This window comes from Bombus flavifrons, chromosome 12 (genome assembly GCF_040668555.2).
Source record: "Bombus flavifrons isolate JBK064 chromosome 12, iyBomFlav1_principal, whole genome shotgun sequence".
Lineage (NCBI taxonomy): Eukaryota > Metazoa > Arthropoda > Insecta > Hymenoptera > Apidae > Bombus > Bombus flavifrons.
This window is the reverse complement of record NC_138453.1, coordinates 10,645,748-10,668,273: the sequence shown is the minus strand read 5'-3', so window position 1 is coordinate 10,668,273 and position 22,526 is coordinate 10,645,748. Positions and strand designations below refer to the sequence as shown.

The 22,526-nt window shown below is 41.9% G+C and overlaps 1 protein-coding gene and 1 long non-coding RNA gene across 2 annotated transcripts; both read right to left on the bottom strand.

Annotated features, from left to right (window-relative positions):
* Positions 1 to 3,077: 3,077 nt before the first annotated feature.
* exex (motor neuron and pancreas homeobox extra-extra) lies at positions 3,078 to 19,607 on the bottom strand. The gene is made up of 3 exons (XM_069124965.1): positions 15,668 to 19,607; positions 6,152 to 6,315; positions 3,078 to 3,746 (listed from the first exon to the last, which is right to left on the bottom strand). Exons 1-3 carry the CDS (start codon positions 17,211 to 17,213, stop codon positions 3,504 to 3,506), a joined length of 1,953 nt encoding a protein of 650 aa, XP_068981066.1. The 5' UTR covers positions 17,214 to 19,607; the 3' UTR covers positions 3,078 to 3,503.
* A 10-nt stretch (positions 19,608 to 19,617) lies between these two features.
* On the bottom strand, positions 19,618 to 21,965 carry LOC138185779 (uncharacterized). The gene is made up of 3 exons (XR_011174708.1): positions 21,821 to 21,965; positions 20,745 to 21,285; positions 19,618 to 20,675 (listed from the first exon to the last, which is right to left on the bottom strand). It is a non-coding gene; the product is annotated as an uncharacterized LOC138185779 (long non-coding RNA).
* Between the last annotated feature and the right edge of the window lie 561 nt (positions 21,966 to 22,526).

Here is a 22,526-nt window from a genome sequence, read left to right as displayed (position 1 = left end):
GAGAGAGAGAGAGAGAGCCGGGAAAGCGGCACTAGAATCGCTAAATGTAATTCGGTTAAAAGGGTTTTAGCAATACAATGCATATAAACATGAGTGCCCCGCCTCCGTTCTCGTCTGCGCGCTCCACACTCTTGCGCCACCCTCTAGTTAGTCCCGCGAAACACCCCGCGACCGTCGTAATCCTTAACTTGGCCGAAGCAAGATTTTCATCGTCTGCGTTCTAACGTGCGATCGACTCTGATAATAATAAAACGTACACTACACACGCTCCCCCGGTCAGATGTTACTTCGTAAATTATTCGGATTAAGGAAATCGAAGTTACGAGGTTCGACGAGAGTCCACTTTTCGATACCATATCGCAGCTTCGATGAAATTAGACGACACAATCGGAAATTTGCGAAATTTCGAATTAGGTCACCAAAATACCCGAAACACTCAAGAAATTCCTGGCCAATAGAGATAGAGATAGAAATAGATAGATAGATAGATAGAGAGAGAGAGAGAGAGAGAGCAGAAGGTTTTACGTTATCATTGAAATATTAGACGTTGTACTATCGCTCTCTGTTGATAATTTAGAAATTGACTCTACTTTCCCAGTACGAAAGCGATGTAACCGTTGAATTTGCGTGAAATTAAAGAGGAGAGAGAGAGAGAGAGAGAGAGAGAGAGAGAGAGAGAGAGAGAGAGAGAGAGAGAGAGAAGAGGAAAGGAAATGGCACGAAAAAGTAGTTCTCTCGCTAATTTTTAAACGAGCTTTAAAACATCGCTATCTCTGTATTGGAAAAACTGGTTAGCAAATTTACAAATATCATGGCACAAAGCCATCTCTTTTTTCACATTTCTCGGGATGTTTAGATGCGCGGCTTGACGATTAGCGAATCCCTTCATTTAATGCCGCATGGAAGAATAAGAAAATAAGAGCAGCGTTGCTCGACGTTTTTGTTGAAATGCTTCCAAAAATCTTTCTTTACTTTCTAGATATCTTCTTTTTAATCGTAGTATCTTTAGTTACCCGAAGTTAACCTTCAGAAGAAAGAAAAATGATAGTACATGCGCTGCGGTTGAAAAATACCACCCGAATGTCTTGATAGATTCGTCGCGACGCTCTGTGAATCTTATTAAAACGTACAAATTAATGGCAAATTGACGACTAAAGGTAACGCTCTCTTATGAATTCGTCTAACCGTAAAATTAAATCATTTATTAAAAATTTAGCGGCGGCACGTATCTTTCTTTTTACGAATAAATACACCAGTCGTAAAAGAAACCTGCCGATGTTTCTCCTCAATTTTCCTCGATGTTCAATTAATCGTAAGAGTCAGCGTTTGTTCGAACGTTTCGTTGTTCGATCGAAATTTATAATAAGAGACGCTATGAACTTCCCGAGCAATCTAACATTATCGAACCTTATCGATTTCAATTAACGGTGTCAAACATAGAAAATATGGTTTCTAAATGTTCTTAAAAGTGTCATGGAAACCGATCCCCATTTTTAAAAGACCGATATACGACGATATCTGGTATACCGTATAGTTTTTCTTCTCCAGTTCCTTCCCATTCCTTCGTTGACGACTGGTTTTCCAAACGGGTGGTTTCCACTGGCTGTAGCCGGTAAGAGCAGTCGTCCGCGAAACATCGCGGAATTTGTAACGGGAAATTAGCATATCATAAATACTGATGATTCTTCGCTTGCGTGTGGGGATAACTGCGTGGTGGGAAACATATGATCGTGTCTCCTTTGAATATCATCCAGCTTTTTTTTTTACAAGAAAAACCACTCACGATCAGTTTAGAAGCAACATAAACTTAAGACGGATCGGCGATCTTTATGTTAGTAGCGTTCGAAACGTTGAAATGCAAAAATTATATTCGTTTACGTTGCGAATATCTCGTTGATTTTCCGTAATTTTAGTTAAACGCGTTACGAATTCTTCGCATCGATTCCCGTCGTTCGTCGATGCTCATCGCGCGAACTTTCCTTTTTCCAAGCTCCATGCAAACCTGCAACGCTTTGAATAAAATTTGTAAAACGAAGAGGAGTAAATATAGGAGTCGTACTGTTGTCTTCGATATTTGTGATTTATTTTAGGAACTTGTTGCGACATAATATGACGTTTTCCTTCGCATCGCACTTTCTACCCTAGACGTATACGAATATTATTTACAATTATGTAATTTATCATAAATAGATACGTGTTTTCAATTCATGTAGATCTAGAGCAACAGTTGGAGAAGAGTTACAGTCAAGAATGTTCAATCTTTTCGCAAGGCGCTTAGCCATTGCGTTCTAATCGATGGTTTTATACAACTATTGCTGCGAATCGTCGCGTATATATATAATTCCTCCCACTTTATACCCATTAATATAAGCCATATTTTCTTTTCTTCCCTTTGATACGAGCCTTCGTTATGTAAACATTTCAAAACGACTCGGGGGAACACCGTAAAGAGGATTCGATTAATTTTCTAGGCATATCTCGCTGCTGATAACAGCAATCGTGCGCATGCACCGGTCTGACATGGGCTCGAACTTGTGTACACTGCGTCTCATAACTACAAAACCATCCAGAAACTTTCAATTTTTATCTACAGTGTTATGTATTAGTCACCGAGAAGTCACATCAATGAACTTGATAAATCTGAGAAGTAAGCGACGATGTTACGAACACCGTTTTTTAAATCCACTTTACGAAACCACCCAGAGATTTTCAATTTTTATCTCTATCGCGTTACGCGTTAGTCACTCAGAAGTCACACGAATGAACTTGATAAATCGAGAGGTAAGCGATGATGTTGTCAAACGATATTTTTTAAGTCTACCTTACGATCTATCGTTATTCGTGTAATTTTCTCGCGATACGCTTTTACGCGAGGTAAATAAGATACGTCAGTTACGAATAAACCCATGGAACTTACGAACTTAATTGATTCTTCAGAATTGAAACGAGAAATGAAATTAGAAAATTAATAAAAAAAAATAGCGGAATCGATCGGTGTGATTTCTGAGAGGTTCGTGTAAAAATCATTTTGTATCTCGTGCCTCTTATAAGAATTGAAAATTCGAAGATACTTTTATAGCTACGAGCCGCTGTGTATTTATGCGTGTGTGCGTATATGCGTGTATTATCCATCGTATTGTTCCCTATATTTACATACGAGTTTTGCCATGTTACACCAGCATGCGTACAGTATAAGTCGATACTTACATCATACATGCACGCGACTCTATTTGCGATTTGTTTGTGAAATCTAATCGATCGTTTTGCCATTGAATCCTTTTTGCACATACATCTCTCCGTTTTCCGATCGACTAACGATGTCGTTGTTGTTGTTGTTGTTATTGCGTAGTATTAAAAATTCACTCGAGAAACGATCGAACATATCACACCAAGTATCAAAGGTATCAACAAGAGATTTAATCGACAAAATGACGCCAAGCAGCAACTTACATCGGTTGGTTCATATTTGGCACACCACTGGGTCGATCATTTTGGTCAGAGTTTTATACCACGTAAGGTCGATAAAGCGGCTCCTGAAGTTCGGTCGCGTTCCTCTGCGTTTCTTGTAGAGTACCTTTGCTATCCTCCTGCGGACTCGGCGAATTTGGATTCGGATCACCGCCAGTTTCCCTCTCGCTGCTTCTCACGTTTCCTCCGTCCTCGACCTTATTATTCGCCCGCGCCTCCTGTTGTGCCTTTTTACTCCTTTTCCATTTCATTCGTCGATTTTGAAACCAGATTTTCACCTGAATTTTAACACACATTGCTCATACACAAATTTTAATGGCAATTATCCATGGGATGCATAGTGACGTTCGAGTAAATGGACGTGGAGAAGAAAAAGGAAGGTCGTCTATAAAAACGTTAAATTAACGAAGAAGTTTGCTTTTTACTATGGTACAGCGGAGTACTGAAACACGACACTCGAATCGCACTCGAATGCGAAAAAATTGTAGTCGCGTATAGGATACAATACGACCCCTTAAATCGCTGCAAATATACCTAAGTACATGGACTCGATATTTCCTTGCCGAATCCCACAAGAGAACGATGTGTAAATCCTTTGGACAACATATCACGTGCTTGAACCTCCCCGATGTCTCGTTCCCAGCCCTAGTACGTCTTCACCCTTCGAGGAAAGAAACGTGCTTTCTTCTCGCGATAATAGCTACAGTCACTCACGAAAGTATTCGAAAATTTTTATGAATATATAGAACGTATATGGTAGGAAAGTTTTTAAAATTTTACAATCTGTACTGTAACTGTACTGTAACCAGACACGATTCTCGTGATCATAGAAATTGGGTTATAGAGTTGGTAACATTTGAAAGCGATCGAATATTAGATGTTTATCGCTTATAATTGATAAGAATTTTATTGTCAAACAAATTTATTAATTAGAATCGATGAGATTTTTATCAGAGATCGAACATAAACAGTTATCTTTCGCTTCTAAAAAAAAAAACTCTGTTCGAACTGTGAAATTTTGATGGAAAGAGATGTTACCCTTAGGAACTTTTTTAAAATTCTCATGAAACTGATACTCGAGAACGTGTATTAAAAAATGTTCCATAAAGTGAATAAAAGTAGCGAATTATCAAATATTACCTTTATTGAACGATATAATATCGAATTATTCATATGTTTGTCGAGCAAAAGGCACGAAAGTCGTAACATGAGGGGAAGACAAGTATTCTTGTCAAGAATAATACCTAAGTAACATTTTTTAATGATTTAAAGCTAAGCAAGCTACGAAACGTGAATTATCTGCATAAATATTGCAAACAAATAACATATTCAGAATATCGATAATCGTAATAATTATTCGATATTATTGTGATACTATTGAGAACATTTTTAATATCGACGAACAAAATATATTTCCTGTTATAGAAAAATTGCTATTCTCATATTTTACAAGTCCTGTCGAAACTAACACTTTTATTTTCAACAACTATCTTTCATCTGTACTGTCGGAACTTGTAATGCGAGAACGTTTTCTAAAAAAAGTTCCACGGTACACGTTTTAAATGGGATCTACGAAAAAGTTCCATAATTCTTTCGATCTCTGATTTTTATTATCTTGATTTCAAGCGAAATACCTAATAATCCCCGATGTTTTAATAAGTTTCTGCAGATTTTTCCAGCTTATCTTGTTTCTTGTAATTGTCCTGATACTTGTGATCGATAGCGTGTATCGAATATATCACGATTAGTTACATTTAGTATTAACGAGTATTAATATACTTGGACATGCATTTCCTTCCTTTCGTCGATATCATAAGGGGAAGATGAAGGAACGATGTATCGAGGAAACGCATCGACCGGACAATTCGGAAGCTAAATGCTTCAACTTGAATCAGTTGAATATCGAAACAAATCAGGGACTCAGTCTGCCATAATTCAGACTTTCGTTGCTATTTGCCGAGCGATCCGTCAGAACACGTAAGCTTCAAAGTTATGTTTAAGTTGTTGAACTATGCAAGAGATTCGCTCGTTCACGTTCGCCCCGGCAAAGGAGAAGGGTCCTGGATTATTTCACCGATTTCTCTGGAGGCTTTTTCCCTTTCTTCATTCTCTCTTCCATTTCCTTTTTTTTCACCTACGTCTTTTTTACTATACTGACGACTCGAATCATCGCGTCTTTCCTTAAGCGAAACAAACAAAAAGGAAAGAAGGAGAAAGGAAGAAAAAGAAGAAGAGAAACGAGGAAGGAAACTAGAAGGAAAAAGAAGAAATTAAAAGAGAGAATGAATTTGAAGCGATTAAGGAAGCTATTAACCCTCGAACAGCAAAGGCTGGGTCAATTCTGGCTCATGCACATACCATATATAGATACCTCACCTTTGTTACTTTCAAAATCGTCATATTTTTTTCGCGTGCATTTATATTACATTTACGTATTATTACTCTGTCAAATTATACGAACGATTTTATTTTCTAAGTAAATTTGGTTAACACGCGAGAGCGAAGGGCCTTTGTCTCGTCCCTTTCGCACTGTACGACTATCGAATAAAATATTCGACTCTCATGATAACAATGAATCAGCTTCCGCTGGACGAGGGTTGGTCTATTATGCATGTATTCGATTTAATTTGGTTTAGCGATTTGGTGTAGCGATTCATAAATGTACAGATGAAGCAGCGTTTACCTGTGTTTCCGTGAGCATTAACGAAGTGGCCACTTCGAATCTCTTCGGTCTGCTAAGGTACTTGTTCTGTCTAAATTGTTTTTCCAATTCGAGTAGCTGTTGCGACGTGAAAGCGGTTCTCGGCCTTCTCGTTTTTCCAAGGAGGGCATGCTGGGCCGCGCAACCTGTCGATGATAAGTATATTTGGATATATTTAACATACTTGGCTCTTTTACGTGAAAGAATTCTTCTTTTTTGTGAAAGAAACATTGTCCGGACGGTACACGCTTTATTTTATGATACGAGAAGCATCCTATTATCAAAGATTTTAATTTGCAAAAATATACGATTTGTCATTCTCAGGCTCTGTTTTTAATCGCGTTTATAGAAACACGAATTTGCATGAATATTCCACAGTCTGTTATTCCGAGTTTTCTTGTTCGACGCTCACAATTGAATGGAATAGAAGAAAATCAGTATTGCCTGTTATTGATAATGTTGGCTCGAATTAATACTAATCGCAAGGAGAGACCAATAAAAATCATCGAATGCTAATGCAATTACCGCCAGTGTAAATCCCCCTGGGCTGCAATACTATGATTTGGGGTTGAAAATAGGAAGGGGGAAAGGTAGAAAGGGAAGGACAGAAGACGAGGGTGACCGCCCTAACGATTAGCTCTATGAACGGGTCTTGGCCAGACCCGATTTTCTCTCCTTTATGACTTTATACGCGCAATAAATCAAAACGAAATTCGACTTCCTTCGCGAAGGGAACAACAACGATAGATCGATGATTATCACTGTCAAATCGTACAATGTATTCTTCAAGACGCGGCTTATATAAACGTAGACTATACGCCCTCTATCGTACACACTTTCTCGTCTCTTAGAATTTCGATAAACCACATTTGTACGACATTTGACTGGAATGTTATCGATAGCGATAAGATTCTGTGTTAAAACGAAAATTTTTATTTAAACCGTACGTAACGTTGGCTCTAGTAACTTACATCTAATGAAAGAGCAAAGACCAGAGATTTCGCCTATCCGCGAAAAGATGTTTGTTGCGTGAACGCATCGTCGTCGTAGCGATCTGTCAACATCCTAAGGCGGAAAAATGAAACAGGCCCATGGTGTTGAATGTTTGACTAAGCGGCTGATTAAGAGCGACATAAGGGTATCGCACGTTCCAGATTAATCTGGCTGTACGCGCGACTAAACATTGCCATGTGTACAAACATTGACAGCCGGTCACACACTTGCTATGTAGGTAAATTGGTGGGTCGCATCGTAAGCTGAAAGCGTTTGGAGAAAAAAGTATGGTGAACCGTGTTGTAAGATCTCGATGCGGTTACACCGTACTTTTCACCGCACCTCCATTTCGTATAAGTACTTAACACGTAGCATAAAGGTGACTTACGAAAGCGTTTGAACATTTGTCACACAAGATCACCGTAGATCGTTCAAAATTTGTTCGTGATCGCATATGGAGAATTACAAGTAAATTGCTATAATTTGACATAAATATATCTTACCCTACGTCTAGAACAATTTCTACGATCGAACGTAACGAATATCGTACATAATAACATATTGCTATCGATATTACTTCCAAATACAAACCGTCTATGGTTTGGTTTCGTTATTTATGTCGGTCGTAGATATATTAATCGTCCCTCGGAAAGATGGTTTGCCACCCGCTGAGCACATATGGTTCCATGATTTTCCTTCTTTTTCTCCGTTCCCGTCGCAATTCCTATCTCGCCGGTCGCTTCTGTTCACCTCTACCGATTCTCTGCTATTCGTATTATTACATATTTCCGATAAATTTGATCGAAACCAATAATCGTGCGATTACACAGACTTCGGTGCGGAAGACTTTGTAAAATCGTGCGAGATAAATGCATAAACGTTCGTACTCTAATTCTAAAACTTTCATTTATTTTGTAAATACGAAAAGAACGATGTTTTTTAAGACTATTACAGTCTGTTCCATCTAATTCAGACGTAGCCAATGTTACAAAATGATCGAATTATTATCAGTTTCGTTTTATAGGCTCCTTTCTTAGAAAGCTGAATCGTCTTCGAGAAACAATTTCGTTCCTCTCTCTCGTTACCTTCGATGTTTCCTCGGTGAATTTTGATTAAATCAAGCGAAGTCGAATGAAAAAGCGAAAGCATCGATACATAGTGTTGGGAAGCCACTGGAATTGCACGAGTGCGAAGGTGCCAGGGAGAAATGGTGCAAGTTATGACAGATGTCGGTAAACAAGAAGGGCGGCGCACCATCGAGTGGACAATCACCATTTTCGTGCTCCTCTGTGCAGGGTGAAGCAATGGGGTGCTGTTAAGGTTAACGTCGTTCTCACCCCGCTACACTTTTATCATGATAATTTAATTTATTTGGGGTCCTATTAGCCGCTTCACGCCAGGCTGCTCTTAAATCATGCTGATCACCATACCGGTAAACACCAGCCATTATCTGTACTTAACGCTATTCTACCCCACTATTGCTCATATTTCCCGCCCCCCACCTCAACCTCTTACTGTACCAAATACACACTTCTCCAATTTGTGATTCCATTTGGTATCGTTACTATCGTCTTTTGGTTTTCTCTTTGTCGCATCTGGTTTGGTTCGAAGGGCGACGAAGTATTTGGTAGTTCTTCTTAGTCAAGACGTCCTATTTATCATTTCAAAATTGAACACGATGTCGTGTTAATGAAATAACATGTTCTGTAGATCTGCATTTATTTTGGAAGGAAATTGCTGATACGTAATACGATCGTTAGTGAAACGACGCGAGCCGTAAAAATATTCTGTCACGGATTACGAACATATAATTTCGATAGAACGTACGACCGGTTTCAAGAGACTAATTGACAATGGACGCGCTGAGAGCAAAAGTAGACTAAGCCATAATTTTTCTAAATGGAAGTTTACGTTTTAAATAGGTGGAGTTAATGCGCAGAGGTTCGTTCAATTGTACAGTAGTCGGAATTTTACATGTCAATTGTCGCAGTGAATCTTCCCTCTGTACATATACGGTTCATTTCCCTGTTACTTTTGCTTCCATTCTACTTCAATTTCCTGATCCTCCTCGTTCATCTTATCGATCTTTTCTAGTTTTCTATTCGTATCTTTATCCCTGCTTTTTTCCTCCCTGTTTTCGTATTTATAAAATGAAACATACTAAAAACGATCAAGCATATAAACTCTTAAAAAGAGTAATTACATCGTTCTTGAAATTTCAGTGGTCGTAACACGCACTCATTGGAACCATAGTCTTACTCGTAACTTTATTTTTCTTTTTCTTCTCATTTCTCTATTCTACTTATAAAATGAAACTCATTGTCATCCACCGTTCGATTTCTACGTTGCAATCATCGCGGAAAATCCTACTACATGCATGGCTCCCTTCCCTGTTACTTTTCTTCCCATTCTACTGCAATTTTCTGATCCTCCTGATTCCTCTGGTTGTCGATGCGTCCCGTAGTTTCGTATTCTTACTCGTAACTCCATTCCCGTTCTCTTCGTTTTCCTGCTCCCTGGTCCCTCCTCGGTTTCCCTTGATGGGTGTGAACGGGCGTGTGTGCACGCGTGCGTGAGTGCGTGCGTGCGTTCCGGGCGCGTGTTCGCGCGCGCGCGCTCGCACCAGATCTTGCTCCCTCTCCTTGTCTCGTATAGCGGCGGAAGCTCCGCCTGCAGCCCCTGAGTGCTCGATACGACCCGCCCCCAAATTCTCAACCCCTCGTATCAGAGGTGAACGAAGACGAGGCGAGGGTAACGTCGGTGGGTATCCACCATCCCTCTACAGCCTTGATCGCGAGACGTCATCGACTCCCGCTTCCACTTGCGCCATACGATTGGAGATCCGCGGAAGCCAGTGGCGAGGGCAGATGAATACCGAGCGAGGAAAAAGTTGGCCAACTTTTGTCAGAGATTATTTTCTCTACCCAAAATGGTTGGATTTAATTTGAAACTGTGCTCCGTGAAACTCGCCGCGAATCACGTCATAAACATCCAGAACGTTACCATTTACTTTTATCATCGGGCTACTACTAACTGGACGAGCTCCGCGTCTGCTTCCCCTACCAACTACGCCAGGCGTTGCGGTAATCATCCGCAGAATCGACGATTTTATCCGTTACCATTCCGCTGTATATGTACTTGGTTATCTATCGTACGATTATCTATCGTAGAATACCTATTTAGGAATAAAATTCCAATTGTTTTCCAGCTTCTCGCTTTAATTTTTCTCGAGCATCTTGATTATCTTGATTAAGGAGGGTGGAGCGTGTACAGACATTTCGATTTCCTGATGTTTCACTTGGAACGTGTTCCCACGAAATTAAAACAATCACGACAACCGCAGCGATTAAGATGTAACACGTTAAAAATTACAAGATACTTGGTACAAGCGTATATTTCGTATAGCAGTATCATTCGTTTTATTAATAAATCTCGATATTCGGTAGAACCTTATTTAGCGCGTATTCTACGCTTAAGACGAGTGTTCGTGCTGTGTACCGAGTTTTTATCAAACGAACGTCTCGTAATCATTACGTACGCTTCCGATCTAGTTTCCGATTCGGCCAGTACAATCAAGACAAACGCGTGTCTCGTTGTAGCGCTAATGAAACTTCCAATTGTTTCGTACAACGCATACTATACGAACGTAAAAGTTTCTATGCTTTCAACTACTTTTGTCAGCGTGTACATCGAACACGGTCATATTTATACACGACGTGTACACGGAAAGCTGTGCTCTCGTGTCATCGTTTGCACGAGACCATGTGGCTACGGCGCGATCAGACCAGATCATAGAGATATAGGATGGTTTGGGCGAACGTGGAACGTTACACATCGGGTAACCAAGATCTGTTTGCTTGCGGGCGGCCAAACTAGCTGGCAGCTAATTCAGAAACACCATTACCGCCTACATGCCTATAGACAGGTAGACTGACGCGACCGCTACTGCAACGCCACTAGACGTTTTCAACGTGTTTCCATGTATCCATCTACTAACGTTCCTACACACTCTGCATACGCGTTTCCGATTTCTATGTACGCGTATATAGTGTGTCTGCGCGCGCTCACGTTTATGCACATCACCATCTTTCCCATATGTGTACGTCGGTGTGCAATTAATTGCTGGTTTCTCATTTCTCAACCATCATCGACGATATCGTATACAATATCGCGAAAAGCTTCGTCGAGATTAATTCAAACAGCTCGAGACTGCTTTATCAAGGGAGGACGTGTTATTCGCTTCACGCGAACGTCCATATACTTTGATAGAATAATAGTAGTAGAAAATAACGAGCGTACGACGTACTAAGTCGGAATCGACACGATTTTCGTCGAGGTTCGAACGTTCGGTAGCACGACTAACGACAATGATCTTTTACACGTTCAGGAAGATGACCAAATCGTACGTTTAACCCGAAAATGTAGGGAAAAGATAGTTTCGATAATACGTAAACCGCGAATGTTTATGAGAATTCAGATTTTTGTTCCAACCGTTAAAAGCTATTTTATCGTAGATATTTTATACACTTTCGCGCGTTATCTACTGTCCATCTTTAAATTTCCCAATACGAGGATCTTAAAACTCCTCCTTGAAAAACAGAAAATATACTTATAAATTATGACAACCTTCGCTCGTGGTCTTCGACTTTTATCAAAATTCAAGCCGTGAACGATTCAAAAACAATTTGTATTACGATATAATCGTTATTAGGCGTTTTTTTTTTATCTTTCCGATCTCCTCGTAACGAAGAAAGGAAAAACATCGATACTGGTTAAAGTTGTGAGACATTTCATAGAGATAGATAAAAAGCGATTTGCGTTCTTGGATTGTTTCAAAGATGAGCGAAATTAGCTGTTGGAACGGTCTATGTAAGTCCGTGGAGTTTCCATGGCAACCTTAGAACGTCTGCGTCGGCGTTATGCTATCGTGGAGAGAAGGGCGAAGGGGATGAATAGACGGATGAATGACGCACAATTAACTAATTAAATCATCCGCCAACCCTTCGCGTGCTTCATCTCTCGGGTATCATCCCCTTTTGTTGGCAGACCTCCTACCATCTCTTCGACATCTTCCGCCATTATTTTTTCACCGTAACTTGTAAAGCGAATCTCGTTCCACGTTCTTGGTGAATTCGGAGAACGGAAAATCGACGAGACCAAAGAACTGTTGAGAAATTCAATCCGGTACGACGACGTATAATATTATATAAATTATTATCATCTTTCTCTTTTTCGATGCTTTGCTATTAATTGAAGTATCTCATAGTCTTATCCTATTCTTCTATTTACATTGTAAATTTTATCTCTCGTTTCTTCTTCGTGTTACTCGTCGTTTAATTTACCCTGTTCTTTTTCGTTACACGTATTGCTTTATACGTACACGTTGTGGGACAATCAATAGAATCATTGGAAAATCGAGAGAATCGGCTAGATTACGTGGTACGTTTCACTTGTATATTTTTAATATTAGCTACGCGCGAATCGATAATCAAAAACAAGATCCATGTATTTTGGACATAGATCCGTGGGCCTTTTCCTTTTTTTCCAAAAGCTGTTCGATCGTTATTAACGGCGTGGTGAAAGGAAGATGCCAGGCTTAAAAACCTTCGCAAGTTAAACACTGACGTGGATATCGCGCAAGTTGAAAAGTCGTTTCGGTCGATTTCGATTAATCCGAATGCAAACTGGTATCGGCCGGATGGACACGCGGGGACACGGGAAACCGTTTTTAGTGTACACGAGGCAGAGATATCGGGATTTGGGATACGCCGAGGATGGAAGATCGCGAGTTAGCCGGCAGCCACCGGTATATCGCACTAGTTAAATTTCGATACTGCAAAGCTCGACTCAAAATAGATGAAACACGGTGTTGTTGGAATATCGTCGTTGGTATAACGCGCGACAAATATTCCACAAATAAAAGCTCGCGTCTACCTGTTTTCCACCCTGCCTCTCCCTTCCCGTGTCAGCTCACCGTGCCGAGCCGCTGAGTCGCGTACTCATCGTTATTTACATAACGTCGAGAGCATACGAGAATGCGAGACTACAGGTGAAAGAGAGAAACGGCAGACAGAGACGGTGGACATAGGAGGAGGAGGAGGAGGAGGAGGAGGAGGAGGATGGAGGGGAGGAGAAAGGGCTGAACGGGACGATACTCCCATCCAGCAATTTTTTAACAAGTCGTGTTCGTGTTCCCTGCCGACGCGATAACGGCCGCTTCAGGTGGGGCTGAATGCAACCGTTTTATTTTATTCCGCGAGACCGCTTTTTTTGTACCCGTTGCTCGTTTTACGCTATCGGGTTTTCGCCTTTTTCGTCGACGTTGGATTGCTCGGCAACTACCAATCAGGATCATCTGACAGAAAGTACCCCGCACTTCGCTCCGAACACCTCTCACTCTCTTTCTCTCTTTCTCTCTCTCTCTCTCTCCCTCTTTTCAACCCTCTCGCTCTAAAACACACACACCCACACACACATACACACGCATATACACGTACAATCGCGTTCCGTTTACTCCCGCTCTTCCCCCATTTTTCTCTCTTTCCCTCTCTTTCTATTCTCGTTTATTCGGATTCGGTCCATCTCGGCATCCTGGTTCGCTACGTTCACTGACCAATTTGTTCGATAAAAGCTTTCGACTGATTGGCTGGACAACGCGACCACTCTCTTTTTTCTAAGCGTGAAATTTACCGTAGTAGTAACCGGAATCATCTTCCTTTCTCTCGTGATCCTCTCTATTCGCCGGATACTCTTCTTCATCTTTCCTTCGAACCTCGTTGTCATTTATTCCGGCATTCTCGTGACGTTTCTGTGCTATCAGGACCCTCTCGCGCGATAATTTTCTAATTGCGTACCAAATAATATCAGCGAACGGATGAGTGGCAAGTTACGGGTTACAGATAATTCTACGATCATCAAAGTCTCCCCGATAATTCTACGATTCTAGAATTTTCTACGAAACCACCCTTCCGTGTTTATTTCGATCGTGTACAGATAATTTATAATTGGCTATTCGTAAAATTTCACCAATGACGTTAACTCGGTCGTGTAAAAGGGTTTCCTTCGGTGTTTGTGTCTTACGGTCCTGCAAACATTTATACAGAGTTCGGTGATGTTTGTTATTTGCTCTTTGAACACTGCTGCAGGTGGAAGCGAGCGTAAGATATCAGAGCTGTAACAATTTCTCGATATCTTGAAATAAGGGATGTTATATTTCGAAATGAACGGTACAGATACGTATTTTCAACAGTATGCTGCGAAACTGTCCCTCTGTGTTATCATTTGACAACCAACCTAAAAACTGGAGTAGCCAGTCAATATAGTATGGTAAAGAGTTACATTAAGCATGTAAACATTCGTTATCTACCTATCGTACGAGCAGTCTGTCGATCTATTTTATGACGTTGTTCGTACGTCAGGGTAACGTTGAACATTAGTGTTCCAAACAAATTTTGTCCCATCGATATATATCAATTTTAGACGAGAGATATTACCACGGTCGTTTGGTCGATCGTTTTAAAAACACGAAATGGTATTGTTTCGCCTTCTAATAGCGTAACGAAATGGCGAGAGAATTCGTAACGAATAATTTGAACGATAACAGACTTTCTATCTTTAAAACTTTTCGCAGCCTTGCTATCGCACTCTCATTTATAATTTAGAAACGATTTGTGAAACGATTACAATATTAATTAGCCTTCTCTAGGTTGTATTATTTTCAGATAACGAGGAAGACAGAATGTTTATAAGGCTGTTACGGGCAGTAGTTAATCTACCTACTTACGTTTAAATATATGAAAATCCTAGTTTAATTTACGGTTAAGACGATCGATATCGTAATGAACACGAGCAAAGGCGATAGAAGCACGTTAAACCGAGAAGGTGAGAGTTTTCAATTTCGAGGTGAAGAGATTATATCGGTTATCACCGATTATCGTGTTTTACAAATGTTCCATATCTGCTCTCAAGACGTGTTTTTATTATTAATTATGACTAAGTTGCGTATTTTTATGCAAATTCGTATTCCTACGCGTACAACCACGGAATTGAAACCCGAGCGAAAATTCGGATCTTCGTTCTCGAAACGTTAGAACGAGAAGTTTGGCAGAAAGTTGATGAGAGAAATTTGGAAATTTGACGTATCTTTGGGTATTATCGTGATCGTGAACGTCGGTTTTATTACTCCGTATCGTCTATCGTAAAAATCGATTTGATCGAGTCGGCCAATTACCTACAAAGTATAAAATAACTGCGACTCGATTTGCTCGTAATTTTCAAATTAAACGTCGTATCTCATGAAAAGCAGGCAAGCGTTCTCGGATAGCTATCAACGATAGCGCGCGTACAAGAAAATTTGCTACGTGAAACGTAGAAGGTCGTAATCTGAAGTGTAAAATGTGAAATTCGTGTTCGATGAAGGAAAGATCGATACGAAACGACTGGATGCTCGGCGAGTGTGGAAGAATTAGAGACGAAGTAGGGCATTTGGTAAGATTACTAACTCACCGGCTAAATCGGCGGGTAACCTCGGATACAACATTCCAGTCCTAGCCAACCACTCGAGTTGGAGTGGATGGATGTGATGCTGCTGAGGATGAGCACCGGCACTCTGCGAATGTCCGACGGGTTGACCTTCCTTGTGTATCGAATGAAACGCGCTACCACCGGCAGGATGATAATATAATCCTCCGGGATGTATGAGGGGACCACTTGGATGTAAGAGAAGCGCTTGATTTTGTCGTGCTACTCCCGCGTTGCTACCGAGCGCGCTATAATGGCCACTCGGTAAATTCGGATTACCAGGGATAGCGTTGCCACTGGGTTCCTCCGATCCAGGGGAAATCGGAGGGCTGGAGATGGGACTATGGCTCGCGTTGCTTCCGGAGCTGGCGCTTCCCGTTCTCGTAGGATCAACCTCGATCGAACCGTCGTCCTCGATATTTTCCAACCGATCCACTCGAAATCCTCCGTTACCGATGCCAGCGTTTTCTCCTTTGAAAGGCGTTTTCGTCGTTTCTTCTACCGATTCCACGCGAATACCGGACAAATGAGCGTCGCGTACGGATCGGTCACGAATATCTTGTCTGTCACTTGGATCGCGAATAACTTGTAAGTTCGACGGCGAAGCGAGTCCGTGTTGGACGACGGTTCTGTCGAACGGATGCAAAAGGCCTCCGAGGGAAGAAGATGTTCTTTGCTCGTCCGTTCTAACAGCGCCGATAAGCGCAGTCCCATTACCAACGCCGACCGCAACTCCGATTCCAACTGCGCTCGCAGTTTCGGTTTCGCCTGCACCGGTGCAAGCGCGAGTACCGAGGTTAGTACCGGTAACGATGCCGGTTCCAGCGGCTCCGCTTACACCTCCTAGAGTGCAAGAGGATTCTCGATCGTGGCCACGGACCAACGAGTTCGTCAAACAGGGGCTCGCGTCGATGACAGAATTTCGCGTTGCGAACAGCGATCTTTGGTTCGGTCTGTCGGATCGTTCGTGATCCAGGCTCTCCGGTTTCCCAGTTGCCCGACCGAGCAACGCGTCGATGCAGAACGACGTTTTCCCAAAGGAACTATGACGTCTGTCGGTCGAGTGAACCGCGTATTCCTGCGGCGAGATTCTACCTGGCGAGTTATTCGACTCTCTGTAGTGACTCGCCACTGCCGATACCATTTCCTCGGTGAAACACTTTACACCGGTGTCTTCCGGGTCTCGAAAGAAACTCGCCGCCGACTCGTTCTCCTGCTTCGAGAAGGAAGGTCTCTTCGCCTCGTTCTCTTCGCGATACCTCGACATTCGCGATTCCTCACCGAGCTCCGAAGGAGAGCCGTTTTCCACGAAGCGTATGTTTTCCGGAGATCCGATAGCAGTCTCTCCTCTCACTTCGGAGCCGGGCGACCGCACTTCATCCGATCTCGGTGAACACGAACGATCGCGGCCCTTCTGCCGTACGGAGTAGTCGGTATGTTGACCCGTCTGTTGTTGTCGTTGCTGTTGATGTTCCTGTTGCCTCTGTCGCAGGTACGAGTCCTCCGTGATCCCTTGGGCGTTGTAATGCATACCTGGTTCGTGGTTTAGCGACCGTGCAAAATTCCTCAAATCGATCGGTTAGTACATACTTGGTATCGGTAGCGGGCCCCTTCACGAACACTACTTTTGGATCGATCGTCTATCACTTGCAATTTCGACCGCGTTTTCTCGCTAACCGCGCGAGACTCGATCATACGCGAATAAATGTTCTCGAGCGTCGATAGAAATATGTCAAGTCCAACCGATTCAACTGGAACGGTAATCGATCGATGGTCGATCGCTGTGGCCGATCGACTTCTGATCGGCGTACGGGACTCGATCGATCGATCGAACGACCGCACAACCGACCGACCGACCGGCCAATTCAACCAACCTCACCCTTTAATACGGAATCGCGGATGTTGCACGCGATGTGCGATTACGTTACGCGACTCTGTCCGTCTTCCGGGTTATCGTCTTCGAAACGAAACGCAAACGTACGACCACCGATCACCGATCGTTCACCGACGCGAAACGCGTGCGTTTTTCAATGACAAACGAATCAACGACCGGTTTTGATTTCGACCGGCGATACGAGCGATTAGCTCGACGCCGCACCACAAAGTGACGTCGCGAGGAACCGCGTGTCCGTAACGGGAAAATCGCTCCCCTCTGCTACTGCGTATCCGCGGTCAGTCGATTCTGCCACGCCTATCGCGGCAAAGCTCGCGGTTCTGCCACGCCTACACCATCCCCTTTGTTCCCCTCTGCTTCGCCATCTGTTTCTCTATCTCTGTCATCGGTTCTCTAACCTCGGATGTCGAGTATCGGAGTTCCCCGAGTTCCTGCCGACTCGTGATTTCTAATTCTTCGCTGCGAGTTCCTCGATTCGCGATCGCTGGCACCCACGACGATTCTCGATTCGCGAGCGTTCGACGCAGACATCGCCAAGCCACTGCGAATACAGGCGAGCTTCGAGGCTCGGGCATTCGCAGCCTGAATCCCCGGGCGTCGCATTTCCAGCGCGAAACCAGCATCCAGTTCTGCCCTCTTTAGGTAAAACGTTCCATCTGGTAGCCGAGTTGTCGAAATTTTTCTCCTTCGAGACCCGGCTAAACGATAATTTGAACCACTCACGAGGCTATCTCGATGACGCGCAAATTCATTTTCGGCTCGTGCTCAGACTTTACGCTCGTTTTTTAATTGTTCGATAGCGTAACGGTAGCGTAGTCGGTTACGTGGCAAAAGAGACGTAACGTTTCATTCTACGAACAACGTTCGTCGTAATGAATTTCAGCTACTGAAAATGTTCCTTCTCGCCAATTTTCCCCTGTCTAGACGAAACAGGTGTTTCGTTCGATCGAGAGAGAGAGAGAGAGAGAGAGAGAGAGAGAAAGAGAAAAGGGAAAAGACTTTGGATCCTAATAGTTTCGAAAGCCGAAGGAAACGTCAAGTTTCGCGAATCTAGAAATCAGATTTCAAGCCATCTCTGCGCTTTAATTAAAGAGGGCAGAGTTGCACGCTGCTCGCGTATCAAGGAGCAAGATCTGTATCTCGTTCGATCCATCTCTTATGAAAGTACGCGAGGAGACTCGGGCAAGAAAGAACAGGGAGGGAAATAAGAGGCAAAGTTACGAAGAGCAGAGAGAAATAGAATTGCGAGTGGAAGTGACGAGAGACGGAGTAAGAGGAAAAGGCGGTACTGGAAGCGGCGGCAAGAGGACTGCAGGAGAGGAAGATGGGAAACGAGAGCAAGAAGAGACGGAGAGTGAATTCTCTCTTATGAAACGAGATTTTCGTTCGATCCAACAACGACGACCACGGAATACGCTAAGGATAACCGATATGTGCAGTTGCTGGTACGTGATCGGTCGAGAGAAAACGGAGGTGGATGAACGATCTCTCGATTTTCGTTACATTTGTATATACGCGTATATAGAATAAGATAATCCAAAAATAATTGGATAACGTTTGGTAAGAACGCGAAAGTACCAACGACGCGTTTACGTGCGAAGGCTGCGAGCGAGAGACACGACGGGTACCAACGAGTTTAATCGTTTTTAATTTAGGAAAAGTTGATCGAGTCGATAGAGTCAACGATAAATGAAAGTTCCGCTGGTGTTCAAACCCATCTACGTTTCGTTCGATCGTATAAAATTCGTGACTCTTTCCAAGGAAATATCGGTGATATCTGTCGCCTTATCGAGCAGCTAATAGCCGCCTAATAGGTATCACACCCAGTTTTCAAGTAATCGGTCTGTTATCGGTTGTCCCGCGATATTTTACGTGGGTCCTACAACGCATTTGCTTATCCTGCTGATAAAAAATCTATTCGTTTTTAACCGCGTTTAGTTCAACGTATCTAAGCCCTCTCAAATATCGTTCCCTTATCGAGACATTGATTTTGATTCCTGGTATACTTATAAAAACTAGAAGGAGGGGAGAAAAGTCCGAGGGGAAACAGGGGTGGACATACAAAAAAAAAAAAAAAAAAAAAATGATCTGTACGATGAAATTTTCTTGCCATTTCTCTAAAAAGGAATCCGTAGAACCAGCGAAGGAACGTCGATTTTCGGAACGTTAATATCTTGCCAATTGTCGTCTTATTTACTCGCCTCGATGATACGCGCGTTTTATCGCCCGTGTTTCGTTACCCGATCAAGAATAAAATCACTTTTTTACTCTTTTTCCTAGTAAGTCGATTTGTTTTCGTTTCGACAATTTATACGGATAAACTAGTTGCGCGTAAAAGAATGACAGATCGCCGTATCTTTCACGCTTGTTATGATTCCTTGTATACTCTTGACAAATCGCAGCATAACCGAATACGAGTCGAAGGCAAACGGTACTAGTTCACCGATGACCGCTTTTTAACCAAATAACACAGAGGGAAGAATATTTACTTAAGGATCGGAGCACGTTCAACGTACGTATACGAAATAAAAATTTTAAACGTTCCTCCTAATACACCAACCCGTGTCTACCAAACGTAGATCGATGGGCTACGTTCATATTTTGTTTGCTCTTCGGCCAACGTTGTTATCCATTTCTATTAAAATATCTCCATCCATCGAATCTGGTAGCTGATAAGTATCGTGCTTGCAGCATTCTGTTGTAATTGCTGTTGAAAATAGTTGCCGAGTGTTTCTCGCGAATCCTTGATCCTGTATCCTGCTCCACTTTTAGCTTGCCTGTTCTCGAATAAACTGGAAATTCAAAAAATTATCCAAGTCGTTGAGAAATGGGCGCAAGTGGCAACGATCTGTTTGCGATGCAACGTGCGTTTAATATGCGCCTGCGCGTGCACGTATATGCAGGTAGCACCTTTCAACCTCGGTCGTCGAGCAAACAGAAAAATTTTCAACCCATGATTATGCTCCGTCACGATAAACCAAGCTTATTTTTTCTCTCTTACCGTGTTTCGAGAAAATCCAAGGTTTCCAAAAGCCGCTCCTTCCGACAATTATTATACGCATCGACTCGTGTCGTTATATCGTGTCGCTCGATTATTATCTAGAAAAGATCAGATCGTAATTTGAAATAATTATTTTTAACTTAACAACGTGAGCACGTGTTACATACTTTCAGCTATTAGCGTCTCGTTAATTTATATTACATCTTATCGACGTTCTTATACCGTAGCTAGAAATCGGCCAATATGCGAGGAACCTGCAAACGTTGATGCGTACACGCGCGTAACTACCATTCACGTGAAATGTATTTGCGTATTTTTGCCCAATACAAAGTTCAATTTGACAAAGTTAAACAGTTGATAATCGTAATTAGCCGGATCATCGTAAATTTCGAAATTATATTTAACGATAACAATTTAGGATAAATATCGTTCTAAAGTCTAGTGGTGCCAAACTGAAAAGTAATTAACGATTTGATGGTTAATTCATCTGTTCTTATCACAGGGATAAGATTGTCCGATTAATGCTTTGATTAGGTATCGCTGGCGATAGATAAATCTTAATTGGTGTCATGTATCGATTTGCTACGGCTTTTGTGTATATGTAAATCCTCTTAATCGTACTTTATCCCCTTCGCTAGATTCTGTTTAATTCGAACGGTACAAAGTATTGGAGGGAACGCGTGAAACATGTAACACAAGGCACGAAATCTGAAACACGAAAACCGAAAGGTGTGATAATCATTCGATAATGTGTAACGTATCAGTGTGATACAATATAAGCATTTACAGAGATTTATCTAAAAGGAATTCTAAACCGATAGAGCTATATGTACATGCGCGTGTAATATTCGTACGTGTTTCATTTTTACCTTTAGTCACGTATATATTCTTTATATTCAATTTCTCAACTGCATACGCGTATGGTGAGTCACGAAAATATTTTTTAGAAACTTACACATGTACGAAAGGTCTCGTACCACGTGATACAAGTATTATCATGACTATATTGGTAAACTATCAAGAAATAACGATAGATTTTAAATGATGGTCGTATCAAGTTTTTATACTCGTTCATAAAAACAGAACATTTCCGTTTGCTAGACGGCCGGATATTTTTCCACGTTACCGTTAATCGCGTCTTTATTTCATCGACAATATTCAATTACGAACAAATCGATCAATCGACTATCGTTGGACGAGAAATCGTTGCAAATATTGTATTTAATATCTATTTACTATTTACCTATCTACTTAGACAATTCAGCGTTTCTTTTCGATAATATCTGTTTTCCCTGTGCTTTCCTTTCTTTTCCCTCTCTTCCTTTTCGTTCCCTTTTATTTTCCTAACGCTATCTATTCGATTTTCCGACTCTTTCGCTCTTCGACTCTCGCTACGCTACGGTTCGAGGTCTATCTCCTAATTAGAATCTTCCGGCCCCCATGTGGCCGCATCGTCAAGTTCGGCCCTCACCGCCCATTACTTTTAATGGCGTTGTTAATGAAACTAGGTGTCGCCAAATTAACCTCTCGTTTCAGCAACGCTCAACCGAAATAATAGAAAACTGCGTTATCTCGATGCGGAACGAAGACAATTCCGTTTCAAGTTCATCATTTATAATACATGCATGTACACGCGTATAACTCGTTAAACGAAAACCGCGAAAACCACGGGAGTCGCGGAACCCACGAAACCCTTGGAACCAGCCTGCTCCCGTTACGCTCGGCTCGACCTCTTAAAAATCAATTTCATCTGATCGAATATCGTATCGATCAAACTTATTTACGTTATACGCGCGTTAGACGATGATCGGATCGTTAATAACGAATATACTTATGTACATTGTTACTAAGACGAAATTGAAGAAGAAATGGGATTGACGTAACTAAAGTGTAGAAATCAAATTGGAAGAATGATAAGGATGAAAAGAATGGTGAAAGATATACGAAAT